The 21,428-nt window shown below is 39.3% G+C and overlaps 1 protein-coding gene across 1 annotated transcript; it reads left to right on the top strand.

The window, feature by feature from the left end:
* Window positions 1-1,562: 1,562 nt before the first annotated feature.
* LOC129867449 (uncharacterized) lies at window positions 1,563-16,181 on the top strand. Its single transcript, XM_055940874.1, has 9 exons — window positions 1,563-1,631; window positions 4,762-4,864; window positions 5,133-5,208; window positions 5,461-5,579; window positions 6,267-6,303; window positions 6,435-6,844; window positions 8,393-12,026; window positions 12,193-12,280; window positions 12,623-16,181. The coding sequence occupies exons 3-9, from the start codon at window positions 5,206-5,208 to the stop codon at window positions 12,805-12,807; spliced, it is 4,476 nt and encodes a 1,491-aa protein (XP_055796849.1). The 5' UTR covers window positions 1,563-1,631; window positions 4,762-4,864; window positions 5,133-5,205; the 3' UTR covers window positions 12,808-16,181.
* The last annotated feature ends 5,247 nt before the right edge of the window (window positions 16,182-21,428 follow it).

Raw genomic sequence — 21,428 nt, 5'->3', positions numbered from 1 at the left:
GTTAGGTTAGATTACTCGTTGGTTATTACTGCATTGTCGGAACTAGAAGCACAAGCATTTCGCTACACTCGCATTAACATCTGCTAACCATGTGTTTGTGACAAATAACATTTGATTTGAATAAAAGAGTTTTAAGACAGCAGTGTTTCAAGTTTCAACCACTATAGATCTTCATCAGCAAGTGAGGATTTCTATGGACAAAAAGTGTGGGGGTTTGGAGCCTCAATTTGACCCATGTCAAACACTTACAATCACATACAGTACAACCACATACATTCATTCAACTGAATGATTCTAGAATAATAATAATTCCATTCACATTTGGCTACTACAAATAGCCAGTGAAATATGACACGTTTTTGTTACTTGAGAATACGAATGACTGAGAATCCACTGCCTGCCGTTATAAACTGTCTACACACAAATCAAACACAGTATTGACTATATCTATAAGCCTCATCAAAAGGAACTAAATTCTTCGTCGTCCACATTGTTTCAGGCATCATCTGTTCCAAAGTCTCATCTTGTTCACTGTATTTTCCTCCCTTGTTAGTGACAATACAGGTACTTTGTGAGGTACCAGTTAGTGCAGTTGATCTCTGGATCGTGTTCATGAGGGCACACAATGGAAAACGTAAAAAAAAATATATGTTTTTCCCGAACAGAAAACTTAAATAAGAGTTCCTTTTTGGACAAGTCCAGGTTGTCCCTCCTTGTTTCAGTATGTTTAATCTGCCTAATGACCTGGATCCTGGTGTCTACCCAATGTGCTGAGCACTCCTCCTGGCCAGAGTCCGTGCTACATTCAGCTGCTGCAGCCATGGTCTCTGTGTGAAGGCAACCAGAACAAGGTTAGGAGACCAAATGTGTGGTCTATCATTGTGAAATACTGTATATGTGATGGCCTCAATACATTAATGAAGCTCCCTTACATCCTATCCTCTCCCCATACTGACACTATATACCTTCTAAGCATGATAGTTGGCTCATGATTTGTTTCAGGACTTGTTAGGGTAAACCAATACCAGCTTCTAACCCCAAGCCATAAGTAAGCATTTCACCTGTAAATCACTGTCATTTAAAGTTGGACTAACCTGGCCAAGGCCAAACAGTATATGATGTATATGGCATTTTCTCTGGATGTGCGGTCGCAGTGGAGAGAAAAGGAGAAAAGGACTCCATATCACTATACTATATATATATATCACTATACTATATATATATCACCATACTATATACCACCACACTATATATCACCATACTATATATATATATATCACCATACTATATATATATATCACCATACTATATACCAGCACACTATATATCACCACACTATATATCACCATACTATATATATATATCACAGTCCAGAATGAAAAGGTGCCGGATCCTGTTCTGGCATGATCCGGCTCAAATTAAGCACTGATTTGAAGTACCTAGGCCTCTACCTGCTGAGTATAAAGATGATTCAACTAGATTCAGTGGGCTTGTCATTCACACAGTTCTGATGAAAAATCAAGTACATTTGATCTAAATGTGGGTATACGAGGACATCTAGTGGTCAACGTTTTTTTTGTTTAATCCATGCCAGCTATGCACTAGCATGCGATGCCATATATTTGACGCAGGTATTTATTTTTTAACATGTATAGTCATTGACTGGAACAAAATATAATTGTATGAGTTATGCATCTGTGTACCGGCGTTGTTGTACCCCTCTACTATCTAGCTTGGTGGGGCGATCTTATTCTGCATGTCTTCTTCACTTAGATACAATGTGTCGTCATGCATTTGTGCGTGCACGCTGTTAACGGTCATATCTGTCTTGCTAGCTAATTTAGCTAGCTCATCAACCAGTATTTTATACGCTGTTTCTACACGATAGCACTGATTAAAGCCTTGAAACTCATAGGGACCTCACTGTCACCACTAGTCATCTAGCTAGCCCTTATTTGCCAGCAGGGTTGCATCGGTTTCCATTGGATTTGACAGTTTGTTAGGCTGGCTAATGGGGAGCTAATTCCCTAACGCGAACTGTTTATCATGTAGCAGCCTATGCTGACTAGCAACTAGCTAACATCTAGTTGCTAGCGACCTTTAGTCGTGGGTCCACAAATTCAAACAAATGGTACTGAACTGATGACAAAATCATGTTTCTAAATTGTAGTGGCTATTTATGTTTTGTTTATTTGTTTTTTTGCTGAATGACATTGCGAATATAATCATTTTTGTCATTTAACTACTGGTATGTATCTAATCCGGTTTCGGCATGAGAAAAATATTAATCCCAAATTCCCGCGAGAATTTGCGCACTAACGGATACTGGGCAATAGAAATCAGAGATCCGGTCGAATGCGGAGCCACTCCCGAAAATAACAAGGCGTTTGTGACACATTCATGCGTTCCAATTTTGTCATAATTGTCTGTAGGTTCTAAATTGTCTATCAGTTTGGCTGTTCTTCAGAAAGTAGCTAATACTTGTACTCTACAGCTGTATTTTCCTACAGTTAATAATAATACTAGCAACAAAACAGATTTAATTCCTTAAAATGATATTGCCAGATGGAAGAAAATAACAAGGTAGGCCTAAACTGTAATAAGATATACCTTAAAGACTGCTTGTGTTTGATCCTGAATCCAGTTGCCCCTCTTGTATTGGGATAGAACAATAGGGAACCCATGAACCTTATGGAGGCGTGCATGTGTTTTGCAGACACACCTGGGTTCTAGACTGGCTGAGGTAAACATTTTAGGAAAGCCTGGGTTTTTAAATCCTGGTGAAAGCAGATATGACAAGGTTTGTCAATGTCATGTTGCCCTCCTATTTAGAGGAAACTAGCGAAAATGATAATTTTGCTTCTCTTAATCCTAATTTTCTAGGAAAAAAAACATGTTCGTGCTTTAGGGCTGGTGGGCTGCATACATATTGGTCAAATGTAAAGTGTGTGTGTGTGGGGGAGGGGGGTAGTGGATAAAATGGGGTATAGGCCTACACTGTTTTCAACCTCTAAACTCTGGATGTTTACTAACTTTGGGAAGTTGGAAACACAAGCATCTTAATTTAAAGTAGGTTGAATTTGTACCTTTGTAACAATATCAGATTTTCAACATTATATACACTTTCAGAAAAAAAAAACAGGCTGGGCAGCACCTCAGCCCGGAATCGAACCCCATCCAGGGTTTTAACTACACCCAGCCCAGCTTAGCTTTGATATGTCACTGACTACTACCAATATGCTATTGTGAGAATTATTATTGAGAGATCTCTTAATAACAAAATATATTCAGTGTTAATATCGAAGTCATTCCAAGGGGCAGGTTTGACAAAGCAAATGAGATGTAACCATACTTTGTAAAAGCCTATATAGCATTTGCAAAGTCATCAACAGCTATTGTTTCAATTCAACCCAGAGTTCAACTAATAGACAATGCATACAGTATAGGCCTAGTGTCTCAAGCTTTGGTTGATTTCAAATTGAATCTTCAAGTTAATCATTAACATTTTGGATTCACGTCTCCATCTCAACCAAAAACCTAAGTTAAAGAATAGGACTAAATCAAATCAAACTTGATTTAAAGTGCATTTAAAGTTTGATTTAATTTAGTCCTGTTCTTTAACATAGATTTTTGGTTGACATTTAGACGTGAATCTAACATGTAAATGATACATTTTTAGACAAACTGGAATTAAAGCTAGACTAAGTCAGTGGCACAGAAGGAACTATCCAAGCAGAAGATACTTCTCCTTCAAATGTTGATATTGGGTTTCAATGTCAACCAAACACAATTCAATATTACTTTAGTAAAAGAGTAGATAGGCTGAACTTTAGGCTAACTTACAAACTAAATATCTGACATTGTATTCCCATTTGAACTTTGTTGTGCTTTTAAATGGTTCAAAGCGCTGTGATAACACATTTAGATGATAACCAGAAATCAGACATTGTTTTTCCATTGGAATTTGGTTGTGCTTTTAGATGGTTGAACCATAGTGATAACACATTGTTTAATTCCCAAACTTCTCATTATCTTTTTAAGTGGATGAATAAAGGTTCAAATCTCATTGATCAACATCTCAACCAAATATTACCCAAATTTCCACGTTGAAATGACATGGTGTGCCCAGTGGGATGTGTCTACATTGCTTAGGCTTGTTTACTCATTGACTTCAAGTAGAGCATTGTTGGTGAATCTGAATAAAAGCCTAATAAAATTGTCCCACCCCCCCAGCTTGGGCAGCACTGCTACACTGCTTTTTTATAGTGACAAAGTGTTTGTGACACGTGCATGTGTTCCAATGATGTCATAATTATCTGGAGGTTCCATGTTGTCTATCAGCTTGGCTGTCCTTCAGAAAGCTGCTAATATTTGTACTACACAGATGTATTTTCATGTAGCTAATAATACCAGCAGAACTAAGGTAATTGATCGGCTCCATCAACATAACCCACTGGGCACAGACGTCAGTTTAACGTCTGGTTTTGATTTAAAGTTTGGTTGTTGTTAACTAACATGAATTCAATGTAAAATCAACAAAACTTTTCACCATGTCACTGGATTTAGGTTAAAAGTTGGGTGAAGAAAAGACTAAATGCCTTTCAAGTTGATTACTTTTTGCAAATCCAATTAGTTTTCTACGTTGATTAAATATCATCACATAGCTTTTTGGGGGTTGAAATGATGTGGAAACAACGTTGATTCAACCAGTTTTTGCACAGTGGGAAATGGTTCAGTTCACATACAGTCACTTTGTTTCAGTTTGAGAGATCATCCCGGACTTTGCCCCCTCTGCTGTAGCTGAGACGTCCCTGGAAGACATAGTCTTATTGTTCTATGATGTTTCTGACACTGAGACAGTCAGGTAAGGCCACTCACACTCTGTCCAGTTAGATTGTTGTGTGGAGATTAAGAGAGAGAGACTAATAAGAGAGAACTTGTTATGTGGCAGGTCAGGCATCATTCTTGGAGTCATTTGTAGGGTCAAGTCCCCAGCAGATCTATTTGAACCCCTCATTATTTGTGGCCATGTATTAACTACTATGTGAGTCTTTGACATGAAGACAGTGGTTAGTTTCTGCCATTGGGATTGCTCTGATGTTGTTTCCATTCTCTCCTGGTTATGACCATAGAGCCTTGTCCCAGTCTCTACACCTGCCTGTCTGTGTGGTGGATGACCTCCTGCCCTCTGAAGCTGTCAATGAGATGGTAAGTTGACCTTTTGAGTTGACCATCATTTCATATTTCAACATTGATTCAATAAAATGTTCTAGTGATGCTATCATTGGAAATGTTGAAGTACCACAACCATCTCTGCTGTGTTGCAGTTGTTTAATTGGTCCAACGTTGCCAATGCTCCTCCACTCTTTAACAGTTAATCATTATTTCAGTATGATATTTGTTGTATATTAAGTTTGATATTAAGGTTGATTATTTGCAATATAATTACATTTCTACCAGGAGCAGAGCAATTCTGCCAGGAGCAGAGCAACCTCAGTGACGGAAACCACAGAAGAGGGGAAGCTCAACAGTGTGGAAGATCTGACACTTATGGACTTCCTTCAAAACCTAACTGAGAAGTATGTTCTGTTTTCTTTGGTACTATCACTCCTTCAAGGAAATAGGATCAAATTAGAAACTGATTCATTGGAAAAAAATGTTCAGTGCAAGAAAAGTTGTCACATTGCAATTTTGCCAAAACAACTGACACAAAGCAAGTATAACTTCACCGTCAGGCAAATATTTAAATAAAAACAATTCTGCCACGCATCCTGATATGACAACATTTCTAAGGCATCCTGATATGACAACATTTCTAAGGCATCCTGATATGACAACATTTCTAAGGCCTCCTGATATGACAACATTTCTAAGGCCTCCTGATATGACAACATTTCTAAGGCATCCTGATATGACAACATTTCTAAGGCCTCCTGATATGACAACATTTCTAAGGCATCCTGATATGACAACATTTCTAAGGCCTCCTGATATGACAACATTTCTAAGGCCTCCTGATATGACAACATTTCTAAGGCATCCTGATATGACAACATTTCTAAGGCATCCTGATATGACAACATTTCTAAGGCCTCCTGATATGACAACATTTCTAAGGCCTCCTGATATGACAACATTTCTAAGGCATCCTGATATGACAACATTTCTAAGGCATCCTGATATGACAACATTTCTAAGGCATCCTGATATGACAACATTTCTAAGGCATCCTGATATGAGAACATTTCTAACAATATTGTTTTCAGGCAATGGAGGGGGATTCGTGAGGGCATGTTTGACCCGGTAAGATCATGTTACTGACAATTTAATCAGATTACCATGAAAACTCTGCCTAATGTTTAACCTTGTTCATAAGCTTTTGAAAGATGCACTATGCAACATTTTAAAACACTTGTTCTGTTTCTGGAATACAGCTGACAAAACAACAGCTTGCCGGCTTGTGTCTGAGGATTGACCAGTTTTTATCGGACAAGCTGATGCAGATCATCATCCCAGGTCTTTACGAACTACTGGGCATCCAAGATGCTGCCTCCTCTCAATTGTCACAGAGATCTCTCACAGCGTCACTCACCAGCCTGTTAGACGATAAGGCTAACACCAAGTCCCGCGTGAGATTTACTGAGGCTGGTGTACCTAAGAGGCCAGGCAGACGAAAGTCTTACAATAGCTTTCGCATCCCGACTCCCTACCCTTCCTCCAACTGTATGGAGCAAAAAGAGGAAGAAGAGCAGGAATCACAACAACTTAAGTTCAAGGAGTTTTACCTGACTAAGGAGATGGGCAGTCTGGGCAGTGGAAGCTACCTGCCCAAGGGGGCCATGAGGTATTTTCTTAAAGGGAAATTTAACAACTTCATATTCATCTCCAGCATCACCATATGTGAAAATTACACATTTCCCTGCTTTGTAGTAAAAAAAGAGAGAGGAACGTAACTGTTTCCAATAGTGCTGAGAGATTAGTGCTTTTTGAGGTTGATTTGGTTTCGATTCAAATATTTAAAAAATAATCACGGTTTTCGATTTCAATACTTTTTTTAGATATTGAATGCACTATGTATTATGTGGGTTGAATGCTGTAACAACACAGAATAAAACTATTGATAAAAGTCCCATTTGGGTAGTGACTGCCCATTACTGCTTATCACTTATTAACCATCATTTACTTTCTCATATAAAATATTTATTTGATGACTTTATTATTTCATTCCAAGTCATCAACTCATCTCTATAGAGCTGCTGCCTATGCTGTCTGACAAAATCACTATTTTAGTAGTTTTTCTAAGTAAATAAGGCATACTTTTATGACTGCTGAATACCAACTATCTATCAATCACTTAGATCATGTATTTCCAGGTAGAGAAACCTCGCAAAGCAACTGCTTTTTATCGCTCATGCATTCTCTCGTCTCTCCGTCTCAGTCAATGAGGTCTCCGTATCTGCTCCACACAGAGTGGACAAATAAGCGGGCGTGCAATGGATTATGGGAATGAATGACCATATTTTCTGTTCTAAACTATGTAGAATATTGGCCTGTTGGAAACTACAACTCCCTACTACATTGCATAGTTCGTGCTTGATCTGATTTATCTCTACAGAAACTGAGCATCGAGCTCACAGAAGAAGAAAAAAGTTAAATATATGGAATTCAAATAATTGAGCCGAAGTCGGTGAATTATTTGTTTAAAAACCGAAAAATAACACAAATGTTGGTTAAATGCTCAGCTCTAGATTCTAATGACATCATCAGTGTGCATCGTGTGATTTTAACCAATTATGAGTAGGCATAGCCTACTAATTGGTTGATGATGTCATAGAAAACACTTATCTTCCTCTTTCTTTTTTACTACAAAACATAGAAATGCCAATTTTTCACATATGCTGATGTTGGGGTGGTGCTGGAGATGATGAATATGAAGTTGAAACATTTAGACATTTCCCTTTAACATTTCTTCAAACTGCCTTGTATTTACGATTGTCCTTGAAGTTATTAGAAGTTACAGTATTTGAAGTTTATAGCAATTTGGATTTTGCAGAGGATAGATATTGCCAGATATTGTAACTATTCCCCAGGTCGTTGCTGCAAATGAGAACGTGTTCTCAGTCAACTTACCTGGTAAAATAACGGTAAAATAAAATAAAAATAAAAAATATCTACAGGCCAGTTTCAATACAAATTACTTTTACAAAAAACATTTTATTGGGCTTTAGAAATTAAGCAGTTAGGCTGACATCACACTAAGGTTTTTTCTCAGAGAAACAGAAGTGTTTTCCTCATTGTTTTCAATGGTGCCGATGTATTTGACACACTGAGCGTGCATCACAGCCTTACATATTATTTGTTTGACTTTGATGATATCTGTTTTTTGTTCAAGGTCTCAAACCTCTCTGTCTGAGGTGCAGAAGAAAACAACCAACTCTGAGTCGCTACATGTCCTTTTAGGTCTCTCAGAGGACACCCTCGTCACCTGTGTGCAGGACAGCCTGCAAGGTTCTCTCTCCAAACTTGCGTCCATGTCCGATTCTCCATCTGGAAGTGCAGGCTCTATGATGCTAATCTCTGCTGTAATGGCAGAGTTGGCTAAAGATGTCAAGTCGGCCGTATCACTGGTCGTTAAGAGTGCCTCCGCAAGTCAAACCTCTCTAGTGACATCTGGAAGAAGGGGAGACTCGGAGACCAAGGTGACTGAAAGCATGGTGAGAGAGCTGGCTGCTAAACTTGAAAAAGTTGACCAAGAGAGCAAGAGTCTAACAGGGCAAGTCATGACCACCATCTCTGACACAAAGGTGGCTTTTGTTGACGAGAACGAACACAGTTTGCTGGAAGTTCTGAAGGACAAGATCACGTTTTTGGCATCGCATGTCGGCTTCATTGACGATCTTGATGCCCTGATAAGGAAATACGAGAGCAGCTACAATATTAGTGAATCTGGTTCCTCCTGCACGCTCACATCAAAGAGCATCCAAAAACTCTCCAGCCGGCTGTTCCTAACATCAGCAATGCAAGCAGTGAGTGGAGTTCTTGCCAAAAAAGTCAGTAGTTTAAGCTTTCCTAGTTCAGTCGTTCAGTCTGAGTTAACAGGTGCTGTATCAGGTCAAACATTGTCTGGCATTGTAAAGACAGAGTCAATTCACCCAGTGGGCTCAGCAGCGTCAGTAGTTGTTAAGACTTTCGTGTCAGATATGAAGTCCTTGGCTGAATCTGAAGAGAGTCTGCAACAGAATAGTGCCTGGTCTGCTGCTGCTCATATCTACCACAGCATACAAAACAACTTGAAAGATTATTTCGGCAAGCTTCAGCGATGTGCCTTAAAGAGCATTGTCACATCTGAGGACAACATCACAAATGCTGAGTTTAAGGAGACAGTTCCACTTCCTTGCTTAGACATGAAATATAGGCCCAGTAAGAGTGAGCCTCAGTTGCCAGAGTCCACTGGTGAAGTTACTTTACAAAGAGGCCTAAGTGAGAGCTCAAAACTTCTTTGGGCACAAACTGACTCAGAAGAAAGCAAGCTCCTTCTGACAACTTGCACCAAAGAAGTCATCTCAGAGCTTCTGGTCTTGTACAACACTGAGATGTCAAAGGAGGGCCCCCTGTACACTGTTGGAGAAAAAGGATCAGACTTCTCTATTGAGAGAGAGAAATTTGTAGAAGGTGTTCTGGCTCAGCTTGGGGATATCTCCCATTCCAGGGCCTCATCACCAAAAGTATTTGAGTTCCCCTCTCAAATTGAGGACAGCAGAAGTAATGCCACAGCTTCTTTGACCAGTCTGTTAAATTGCATGAAAAAACTCTCAAGTGAGGAATTCAAGAGAAACGCCACTCAAGCAGTGAGTGAGTTCCTAGTTAAAAAGTCCACCAGTAGCTTAACTAGTGCAAAGCCTGCTTATTCTGTAGCATCCAGGTTTGGTTCCATTCAAAACCAGTACACATGGTCAAAGGATATTTGTGCAGATTCTGCTGCCTTTGGCATCATTGACACATTTGTGGAAGACCTGCAGAGCTTGGCGCAACCTGCAGAAGTAGAGGAGAGAGAACCAGACCTCCAGGAAAAAGCACAAAAACTACAGAACAGGATCTGGTCAGCTACCACTAGTTTATATAACAATATTAAGAAGACATTAAAGGACTTCACCATTCACCAGCGGAGGTCAGACATGCTGAGCAGAATGTCCAGTCATATACCCACAGAGGACTCTGAACATCTTGGGACTAAGGAGCACATTTGTTTGGCAAGCCAGGACTTGAGGCAAGCTAGTAAGAGTGTGCCTCACTTGCCCAGTTTGAACCTTGAAGTGGCTCTACACAGGGGTGTCAGCGAGAGTTCAAAACTTCTCTGGACTGAAACAGACGAGGCTCTACTGACCAATAGTACCAAAGAGGTCATTTCAACAATCTTGACCTCATGCGAGGATCAGACATCAAATGCACCTTGCTTCTCCACAGTAGGAAAGAAAATATCTGATATGTCCCTTGAGGTCAACGTGTTGGTAGGTGGTGTTCTGTCTCAGCTGAATAACATCTCCTGGTCAAGGTCCCCAACACCATGTGAAGACATGTTTGAATGTCTCCAAGATTCTCCTGAGCGAACCTCTCCAGTAAGTCTAGATTGCTGCACGGCTGCCTCCAAAGGCATTGCATCTTCCCATAGTCTTTCAACAAAGAGCCTCCAGAAACTCTCTAGTCATGAGTTCCAAACCAAAGCTGAGAAAGGAGTGAGTGAGGTCCTCTCTAGATCATTTAACATTGTGGAGGAAGGTACAACAGATCAGTCTGTATCTACATCCACCACATCTACTGATATTATACAAACCATGGTGAAAGACCAGCAGGAGCTCACCCAGACCACCCATTCATCTGACATGGTATCTGGAACCTCCCTGCTCACCACTGGACAGGTTTCTGAGAAAAGGATCTGGTCTGTTGCTCGTAACATCTACCACAGTCTGCAAAGTAAGATTAAGGAGATTATCAGAAAAGATCTTCAAAGATCAGACACAACTCTTGATTCAATCAAAATGTTTACATATCAAAGCAGTTCTGCATCACTGAGAGCTAATCTCGGCCATCTTGAGGTCAACCAGAGCAGTGTTACATCTGGTGGAAAAGATGCCTGTGTGGACATTCCGCATAAATTACTACCTAAAACCACTGAGCTCTCAGGATCCATGCTGGAGGATAATGGCATGATCCGTTGTAGGAGTGCTGCCAGCCAAAAGACAAGAAAGTCCTCTTCTTCACGCTCCTCCATCTCTCCAACACCTACTTCAAAATTAAGGCAGTCGCAATGGCACTTTGCTTTACCCGGGACTCCCATACCCACTGAGTTTCCTGCTCAGATTGACTTTCCCATTGTAAGAAACACAATCATTGAGGACTTCATTCACACAGAGGACTTACTTCCTCTAACCTTTGTTGACAAAGTTAGGCAAGCTGCTGGGGTGGTAGTGAACATTATGGTGGAAAGTGTTGAGAACACACAGGAAAATGGACAGGGTGCTTCTCATCTTGACGACCTCCGTTCTGCTGTTAGGAAATTGAGAAAAATAATTTCCACTTGGACCATCCACATTTTCAGTCATGAATTGGTGGATAAAGTCATAGCCATTCAGGACAGCCACAGCACTCCACGTGTCTTAACATTGGAAGCAGCCAAAAGTGTTTCAGACTCCATTCTTTCAAGGCTGAAATGGGGAAAGGAACAATGTGCCATATCCAAGAAGCTCTCCTCCCATCTTCTCCAGATATTTGCTGAAGAGACAGTGAAGGGCTTCCTAAAACAGTGGTCAGATGAGTATGAAAATATAAACTTTGATGTTTCAGTCCAGAACGATCCAAAGACTTCTACTTGTATGGTCATTCTTCAAATGATCACCAAAGCCACTGCTAAAGGTTATTTTGAGTCCACTACCAGCGTGGCCACCAGTGACATTGTAGAAGGCGTGTTTGATTTGGCAAGGGATACCATCAGCAGTACTGGAGAGCAGGTCCTCACCTTTAACACAAAGGTATAGTACACATACATCTTTCATGAATAACACTGCTGTTGACCTTTATGAGATATATGATTCTTTGGGTCATGGCATTGCACTGCTTCTTTGCAATTGATATGCTGTACTTTAAGATATCGAACATTTTCCAGTTTGTTTTACTGTGCCTTTTCCCACCAACCAGGGTTCCAAGAAAGTTAGTAAGAACCTCTGTCCTCAAGAGTCTCTGGAGTACCAGCCTCAGAACACTTCCCCTACTGTGTACTTTACAGGTAAGCCCTGCTGTTGTTTAGGCTGCTGCTCAGTCAAGACTAAGATATTATTACTTTACCGTTCAACTAATTCATTTGGAAAGACATTGTACTCTCCTCTGAGTTGTTACCTATGACATACTGTACTGCGGGCTGGGTGGTAGCCTAGTGGGTTAAGAGGTTGGGACAGTAACCGATAGGTTGCTGGTTCAGAATCCCTGAGCTCACTATGCAAAATCTGTCAATGTGCTCTTGAGCAAGGCACGTAATCCTAATTGCTCCTGTAAGTCGCTCTGTATAAGAGCGTCTGCTAAATGACTAAAAATGTAAATTGATGAAATACTGGATGGTCTTTCTTTGCAGAGTCGATGACAAATTCTCATGGCTTCTTTGCTCCAGAGGGAAATTATGATATTGCATCGTCCTTCCCTCGTCCTTCCCAAGAGAAGAGTCGCAAACCCTCCCTTTTCACCAGATTGTGTAGAGCCATCACGAAAGGCTTTTCCAGCCCATTCAAATCTTCAAGGAAAAGCAAATTATTTCATTAAATTCCTCATTAAAACAACAAGAGCATTCATTTGTACAAATCAAAATCGAATCGTATTGGTCACATACGCCGAAAACAACAGGTGTAGACTTTACTGTGAGATACTTTATTACGAGCCCATTCCCAACAATGAAGAGGTAAAAAGTAAGAAGATATTTTCTAAATAGTAACACAATAACAAGGCTATATACAAGGAGTACCAGTACCGAGTCAATGTGCATGGGTGCGAGGTAGTTGAGGTAATACAGTATGTACATGTAGGTAAGGGTAAAAGTGACTAGGCAATCAGGATAGATAATAAACACAGTAGCAGCAGCTAGTGTGAAAGTCGGTCAGTGTCACAGTGAATGTGTGGGTAGAGTGCAGTGAGTGTGCATCGAACCAATTCAAGAGAGTCAGTGGAAAACAATTAGAAAAATACATCAATAACAAAGGGGGTCAATGGAAATAGTGCAGGTAGCCATTTAATTAACGTTAAACAGTCTTATGGCTTGGGGGTAGAAGCTGTTAAGGAGCCTTTTGTCCCAGACTTGGTGCTCCCGTATCGCTTGCTGTGTGGTAGCAGAGTGAACAGTCTATGACTTGGGTGGTTGGGGCCTTCTGCCAATCATTTACATATCACCTTTACTTAATATCCATCCCGGATCCGGGATCCTCCTCATCAAAAAAGCTGACTAGCATAGCCTAGCCTAACAGGACAGGGATATCATATAATATAATTTTCATGAAATCACAAGTCCAATACAGCAAATGAAAGATAAACATCTTGTGAATCCAGCCATCATTTCCGATTTTTTTTTTTTTTTTACAGCGAAAACACAATATGTATTTCTATTAGCTAACCACAATAGCCAAACACACAACCGCATATTTTCACCATGTTTCCACCGCATAGGTAGCTTTCACAAACCGGACAAAATAGAGATATAATTAGTCACTAACCAAGAAGCAACTTCATCAGATGACAGTCTTATAACATGTTATACAATACATTTATGTTTTGTTCGAAAAATGTGCATATTTGAGGTATAAATCATAGTTTTACATTGCAGCTACCATCACAAATAGCACCGAAGCAGCCAGAATAATTACAGAGAGCAACGTGAAATACATAAATACTCATCATAAAACATTTATGAAAAATACATGGTGTACAGCAAATGAAAGATAAACATCTTGTGAATCCAGCCAATATTTCCGATTTTTTAAAAGTGTTTTACAGCGAAAACACAATGTAGAATTATATTAGCTTACCACAATAGCCAAACACACAAACGCATTTATTCACCGCAAAGGTAGCTTTCGCAAAAACCAGCAAAAGATATAAAATGAATCACTAACCTTTGGACAACTTCATCAGATGACAGTCTTATAACATCATGTTATACAATACACTTATGTTTTGTTCGAAAATGTGCATATTTAGCGCTGCAATCGTGGTTATACATTGTGAATATGTAGCAACATTTTCCCAGAATGTCCGGAGATATTTTGGACACTAACCTAATCTGACCAAAGAACTCATCATAAACTTTACATACAAATACTTGTGGTATGGCAAATGAAAGATACACTGGTTCTTAATGCAACCGCTGTGTTAGATTTTTAAAAATAACTTTACCATAACATACAGCTTGCGTTATTGTGAGACAGCACTCACCAACACGGCGGAGAATAGGAGTCAATATTTTACACAGAAATACGAAATAACATCATACATTTTTTCTTACTTTTGCTGAGCTTCCATCAGAATGTTGTACAAGGAGTCCTTGGTCCAGAATAAATCGTTGTTTGGTTTTAGAATGTCCATTTCTTCTGTCGAATTCGCGCCACAATGCTAGCCAAGGTTACTAACATTCCCATCCTCTCTTGGCGCAAAGAACGGAAAACTCCAAAAGTCCCAATAAACGTTGAATAAACTGATAAAACTCGGTTGAAAAAACCTACTTTATGATGTTATTATCAAATGTATCAAAAATCAGAGCCGGAGATATTCGCCGTGTATACCGACCGCTTTTCAGAAGACAATGTGGAGCTCCTTCGCGCGCCTTGGAAAACTGACAAAATGGCTGACCTGTCACTCCAAAAGCTCTTGTTCGACCTCAGATCAAGCTAGACACCCCATTCCACCTTCCACTGCCTGTTGACATCGAGTGGAAGGCGTATGAAGTGCATGCATATCGATAAATATAAGGCAATTGAATAGGCAGGCCCTGAAACAGAGCCTCGTTTTCAGATTTTTTACTTCCTGTATAGAAGTTTGCTGCAAAATGAGTTCTGTTTTACTCACAGATATAATTCAAACAGTTTTAGAAACTTGAGTGTTTTCTATCCAATAGTAATAATAATATGCATATTGTATGATTTAGAATAGAGTACGAGGCCGTTTAAATTGGGCACGATTTTTCCCAAAGTGAAAACAGCGCCCCCCTATTGACAATAAGTTTTTAAGGGGCCTTTTGTCCCAGACTTGGTGCTCCCGTATCGCTTGCAGAGTGAACAGTCTATGACTTGGGTGGTTGGAGCCTTCTGCCAATCATTTACATATCACTTACTTGATTTTTATTTTATTTGATGTCATATTGTTAAAGTATGTATCTGTTCTGCTGAAAATATGATTTTGAAAACAATGAATGTCTACAAGTGCTTCATAAAACAGTTATATTTATTTTTGTATTTTCAAAAGACAGCAAATAGCCAATCAAATATCAACATAAGTGAAATGAAAGACAGATTTAATTTTCAGTGAATAATTGTCTTGTCGAGTGAGCAACTCATTGACAGCAATTCAATGACATTAGATCACCTCCAAGAAGCATCTTCAACTTTCACCTGACAACCCATTGGTTAAGACACATACACTAACCAAGTGTTTCTTACCTATCAAGAAGTTTGAGATCAGAAGCTTCTTCATTACCCCAGAAATGGAAAGGCTTTGAGACAAAGACAATCAACTGACAAGATAATGCACATACACTAACCCGGATGTTCTACTTGCCCCACTGAGTTACAGCAAAGTTATCATTTATGCATGGGTCCACGATCCACTCATAGCTCTCACAGCTATCTGACAGTTCTCAGAATACCAAGGAAGAAGTGTGTGATATTGGATTTTGTATCCTTCCCACTCCAAGTGATTGGGAGTCCCATAGGGTGCCGCATAATTGGCCCAGCGTCGTCCGGGTTTGGCCATCATTGTAAATAAGAATTTGTTCTTAACTGACTTGTCTAGTGAAATAAAAATAAACTATTTAAGTTGTCTGCTATGTTGCTGTGTAAATCCACACACTGCAGGGGAATGATGACACATGCTGTGCTAACACATCGTTACAGTAGTTGTCAGCTTTGTAACATAAATAAAGAGTTTGTCAAATACTCTCTGTGAAATACAGTATGTATTATTTTCCCATAATGCCATTATTTAATGTCTTTTGTGGTATTTCTTTCTCCCAAAATAGCATTTTTCCCCCCTTATGTAACATATGTATTATTTTGACACTGCATAGACTCATTTATATAAGCAATTATAATCCACATCTTAATCCACATCACTGGGGGCAAACTACCTGCCCTCCAGGACACCTACACAACCCGATGTCACAGGAAGGCCATAAAGATCATCAAGGACAACAACCACCCGAGCCACTGCCTGTTCACCCCGCTATCATCCAGAAGGCGAGGTCAGTACAGGTGCATCAAAGCAGGGACCGAGAGACTGAAAAACTGCTTCTATCTCAAGGCTATCAGACTGTTAAACAGCCACCACTAACATTGAGTGGCTGCTGCCAACATACTGACTCAACTCCAGCTCACTTTAATAATGGAAATTGATGTAAAAATGTATCACTAGCCACTTTAAACAATGCCACTTAATATAATGTCACGTTCCAGACCTTATTTGCCTTTGTTTTACTTTGTTTAGTTGGTCAGGACGTGAGCTGGGTGGGTAGTCTATGTTATGTGTTTCTATGTTGGGTTGAATGTGTTGCCTGATATGGTTCTCAATTAGAGGCAGGTGTTTGACGTTTCCTCTGATTGAGAACCATATTAAGGTATGCTGTTCTCTGTTTGTTGGTGGGTGATTGTTCCTGTGTCTGTTGCACCACACGGGACTGCTTCGTTTGTTTGGCTGGTCTTTCCTGTTCGTGCGTTCTTCGTGTCTATATGTAAGTGCTCAAGTTCAGGTCTGTCTACGTCGTTTGTTGTTTTGTAGTTTGTAAGAGTTTTCGTGTTTCGTCTTGTTTAAATAAATATTCCATTATGTCTGCATACAACGCTGCGTTTTGGTCCGACCCTTGCTCCTCCTCCTCCTCATCCGAGGAGGAGGCATTAGACAGCCGTTACAAATGTTTACATACCCTACATTACTCATCTCATATGTATATACTGTACTCTATCATCTACTGCATCTTGCCATCTTTATGTAATACATGTATCACTAGCCACTTTAAACTATGCCACTTTTATGTTTACATACCCTACATTACTCATCTCATATGTATATACTGTACTCGATACCATCTACTGCATCTTGCCTATGCCGTTCTGCACCATCACTCATTCATATATCATTATGTACATATTCTTTATCCCTTTACACTTGTGTGTGTATAAGGTAGTAGTTGTGGAATTGTTAGGTTAGATTACTCGTTGGTTATTACTGCATTGTCGGAACTAGAAGCACAAGCATTTCGCTACACTCGCATTAACATCTGCTAACCATGTGTTTGTGACAAATAACATTTGATTTGAATAAAAGAGTTTTTTAAGACAGCAGTGTTTCAAGTTTCAACCACTATAGATCTTCATCAGCAAGTGAGGATTTCTATGGACAAAAAGTGGGGGGGTTTGGAGCCTCAATTTGACCCATGTCAAACACTTACAATCACATACAGTACAACCACATACATTCATTCAACTGAATGATTCTAGAATAATAATAATTCCATTCACATTTGGCTACTACAAATAGCCAGTGAAATATGACACGTTTTTGTTACTTGAGAATACGAATGACTGAGAATCCACTGCCTGCCGTTATAAACTGTCTACACACAAATCAAACACAGTATTGACTATATCTATAAGCCTCATCAAAAGGAACTAAATTCTTCGTCGTCCACATTGTTTCAGGCATCATCTGTTCCAAAGTCTCATCTTGTTCACTGTATTTTCCTCCCTTGTTAGTGACAATACAGGTACTTTGTGAGGTACCAGTTAGTGCAGTTGATCTCTGGATCGTGTTCATGAGGGCACACAATGGAAAACGTAAAAAAAAATATATGTTTTTCCCGAACAGAAAACTTAAATAAGAGTTCCTTTTTGGACAAGTCCAGGTTGTCCCTCCTTGTTTCAGTATGTTTAATCTGCCTAATGACCTGGATCCTGGTGTCTACCCAATGTGCTGAGCACTCCTCCTGGCCAGAGTCCGTGCTACATTCAGCTGCTGCAGCCATGGTCTCTGTGTGAAGGCAACCAGAACAAGGTTAGGAGACCAAATGTGTGGTCTATCATTGTGAAATACTGTATATGTGATGGCCTCAATACATTAATGAAGCTCCCTTACATCCTATCCTCTCCCCATACTGACACTATATACCTTCTAAGCATGATAGTTGGCTCATGATTTGTTTCAGGACTTGTTAGGGTAAACCAATACCAGCTTCTAACCCCAAGCCATAAGTAAGCATTTCACCTGTAAATCACTGTCATTTAAAGTTGGACTAACCTGGCCAAGGCCAAACAGTATATGATGTATATGGCATTTTCTCTGGATGTGCGGTCGCAGTGGAGAGAAAAGGAGAAAAGGACTCCATATCACTATACTATATATATATATCACTATACTATATATATATCACCATACTATATACCACCACACTATATATCACCATACTATATATATATATATCACCATACTATATATATATATCACCATACTATATACCAGCACACTATATATCACCACACTATATATCACCATACTATATATATATATCACAGTCCAGAATGAAAAGGTGCCGGATCCTGTTCTGGCATGATCCGGCTCAAATTAAGCACTGATTTGAAGTACCTAGGCCTCTACCTGCTGAGTATAAAGATTATTCAACTAGATTCAGTGGGCTTGTCATTCACACAGTACTGATGAAAAATCAAGTACATTTGATCTAAATGTGGGTATACGAGGACATCTAGTGGTCAACGTTTTTTTTGTTTAATCCATGCCAGCTATGCGCTAGCATGCGATGCCATATATTTGACGCAGGTATTTATTTTTCAACGTGTATAGTCATTGACTGGAACAAAATATAATTGTATGAGTTATGCATCTGTGTACCGGCGTTGTTGTACCCCTCTACTATCTAGCTTGGTGGGGCGATCTTATTCTGCATGTCTTCTTCACTTAGATACAATGTGTCGTCATGCATTTGTGCGTGCACGCTGTTAACGGTCATATCTGTCTTGCTAGCTAATTTAGCTAGCTCATCAACCAGTATTTTATACGCTGTTTCTGCACGATAGCACTTATTAAAGCCTTGAAACTCATAGGGACCTCACTGTCACCACTAGTCATCTAGCTAGCCCTTATTTGCCAGCAGGGTTGCATCGTTTCCATTGGATTTGACAGTTTGTTAGGCTGGCTAATGGGTAGCTAATTCCCTAACGCGAACTGTTTATCATGTAGCAGCCTATGCTGACTAGCAACTAGCTAACATCTAGTTGCTAGCGACCTTTAGTCGTGGGTCCACAAATTCAAACAAATGGTACTGAACTGATGACAAAATCATGTTTCTAAATTGTAGTGGCTATTTATGTTTTGTTTATTTGTTTTTTTGCTGAATGACATTGCGAATATAATCATTTTTGTCATTTAACTACTGGTATGTATCTAATCCGGTCACGAATGCGGAGCCACTCCCGAAAATAACAAGGCGTTTGTGACACTTTCATGCGTTCCAATTTTGTCATAATTGTCTGTAGGTTCTAAATTGTCTATCAGTTTGGCTGTTCTTCAGAAAGTAGCTAATACTTGTACTCTACAGCTGTATTTTCCTACAGTTAATAATAATACTAGCAACAAAACATATTTAATTCCTTAAAATTATATTGCCAGATGGAAGAAAATAACAAGGTAGGCCTAAACTGTAATAAGATATACATTAAAGACTGCTTGTGTTTGATCCTGAATCCAGTTGCCCCTCTTGTACTGGGATAAAGCAATAGGGAACCCATGAACCTTATGGAGGCGTGCATGTGTTTTGCAGACACACCTGGGTTCTAGACTGGCTGAGGTGAACATTTTAGGAAAGCCTGGGTTTTTAAATCCTGGTGAAAGCAGATATGACAAGGTTTGTCAATGTCATGTTGCCCTCCTATTTAGAGGAAACTAGCGAAAATGATAATTTTGCTTCTCTTAATCCTAATTTTCTAGGAAAAAAAACATGTTCGTGCTTTAGGGCTGGTGGGCTGCATACATATTGGTCAAATGTGAAGTGTGTGTGTGGGGGAGGGGGGTAGTGGATAAAATGGGGTATAGGCCTACACTGTTTTCAACCTCTAAACTCTGGATGTTTACTAACTTTGCGAAGTTGGAAACACAAACATCTTAATATAAAGTAGGTTGAATTTGTACCTTTGTAACAATGTCAGATTTTCAACATTATATACACTTTCAGAAAAAAAAAACAGGCTGGGCAGCACCTCAGCCTGGAATCGAACCCCATCCAGGGTTTTAACTACACCCAGCCCAGCTTAGCTTTGATATGTCACTGACTACTACCAATATGCTATTGTGAGAATTATTATTGAGAGATCTCTTAATAACAAAATATATTCAGTGTTAATATCGAAGTCATTCCAAGGGGCAGGTTTGACAAAGCAAATGAGATGTAACCATACTTTGTAAAAGCCTATATAGCATTTGCAAAGTCATCAACAGCTATTGTTTCAATTCAACCCAGAGTTCAACTAATAGACAATGCATACAGTATAGGCCTAGTGTCTCAAGCTTTGGTTGATTTCAAATTGAATCTTCAAGTTAATCATTAACATTTTGGATTCACGTCTCCATCTCAACCAAAAATCTAAGTTAAAGAATAGGACTAAATCAAATCAAACTTGATTTAAAGTGCATTTAAAGTTTGATTTAATTTAGTCCTGTTCTTTAACTTAGATTTTTGGTTGAGATTTAGATGTGAATCTAACATATAAATGATACATTTTTAGACAAACTGGCAATAAAGCTAGACTAAGTCAGTGGCACAGAAGGAACTATCCAAGCAGAAGACACTTCCTTCAAATGTTGATATTTGGTTTCATTGTCAACCAAACACAATTCAATATTACTTTAGTAAAAGAGTAGATAGGCTGAACTTTAGGCTAACTTACAAACAAAATATCTGACATTGTATTCCCATTTGAACTTTGTTGTGCTTTTAAATGGTTCAAAGCGCTGTGATAACACATTTAGATGATAACCAGAAATCAGACATTGTTTTTCCATTGGAATTTGGTTGTGCTTTTAGATGGTTGAACCATAGTGATAACACATTGTTTAATTCCCAAACTTCTCATTATCTTTTTGAGCGGATGAATAAAGGTTCAAATCTCATTGATCAACAT

Source organism: Salvelinus fontinalis, chromosome 12 (genome assembly GCF_029448725.1).
Source record: "Salvelinus fontinalis isolate EN_2023a chromosome 12, ASM2944872v1, whole genome shotgun sequence".
NCBI lineage: Eukaryota > Metazoa > Chordata > Actinopteri > Salmoniformes > Salmonidae > Salvelinus > Salvelinus fontinalis.
The sequence above is the reverse complement of the archived record's forward strand: the minus strand, read 5'-3'. Positions and strand labels throughout refer to the sequence as shown.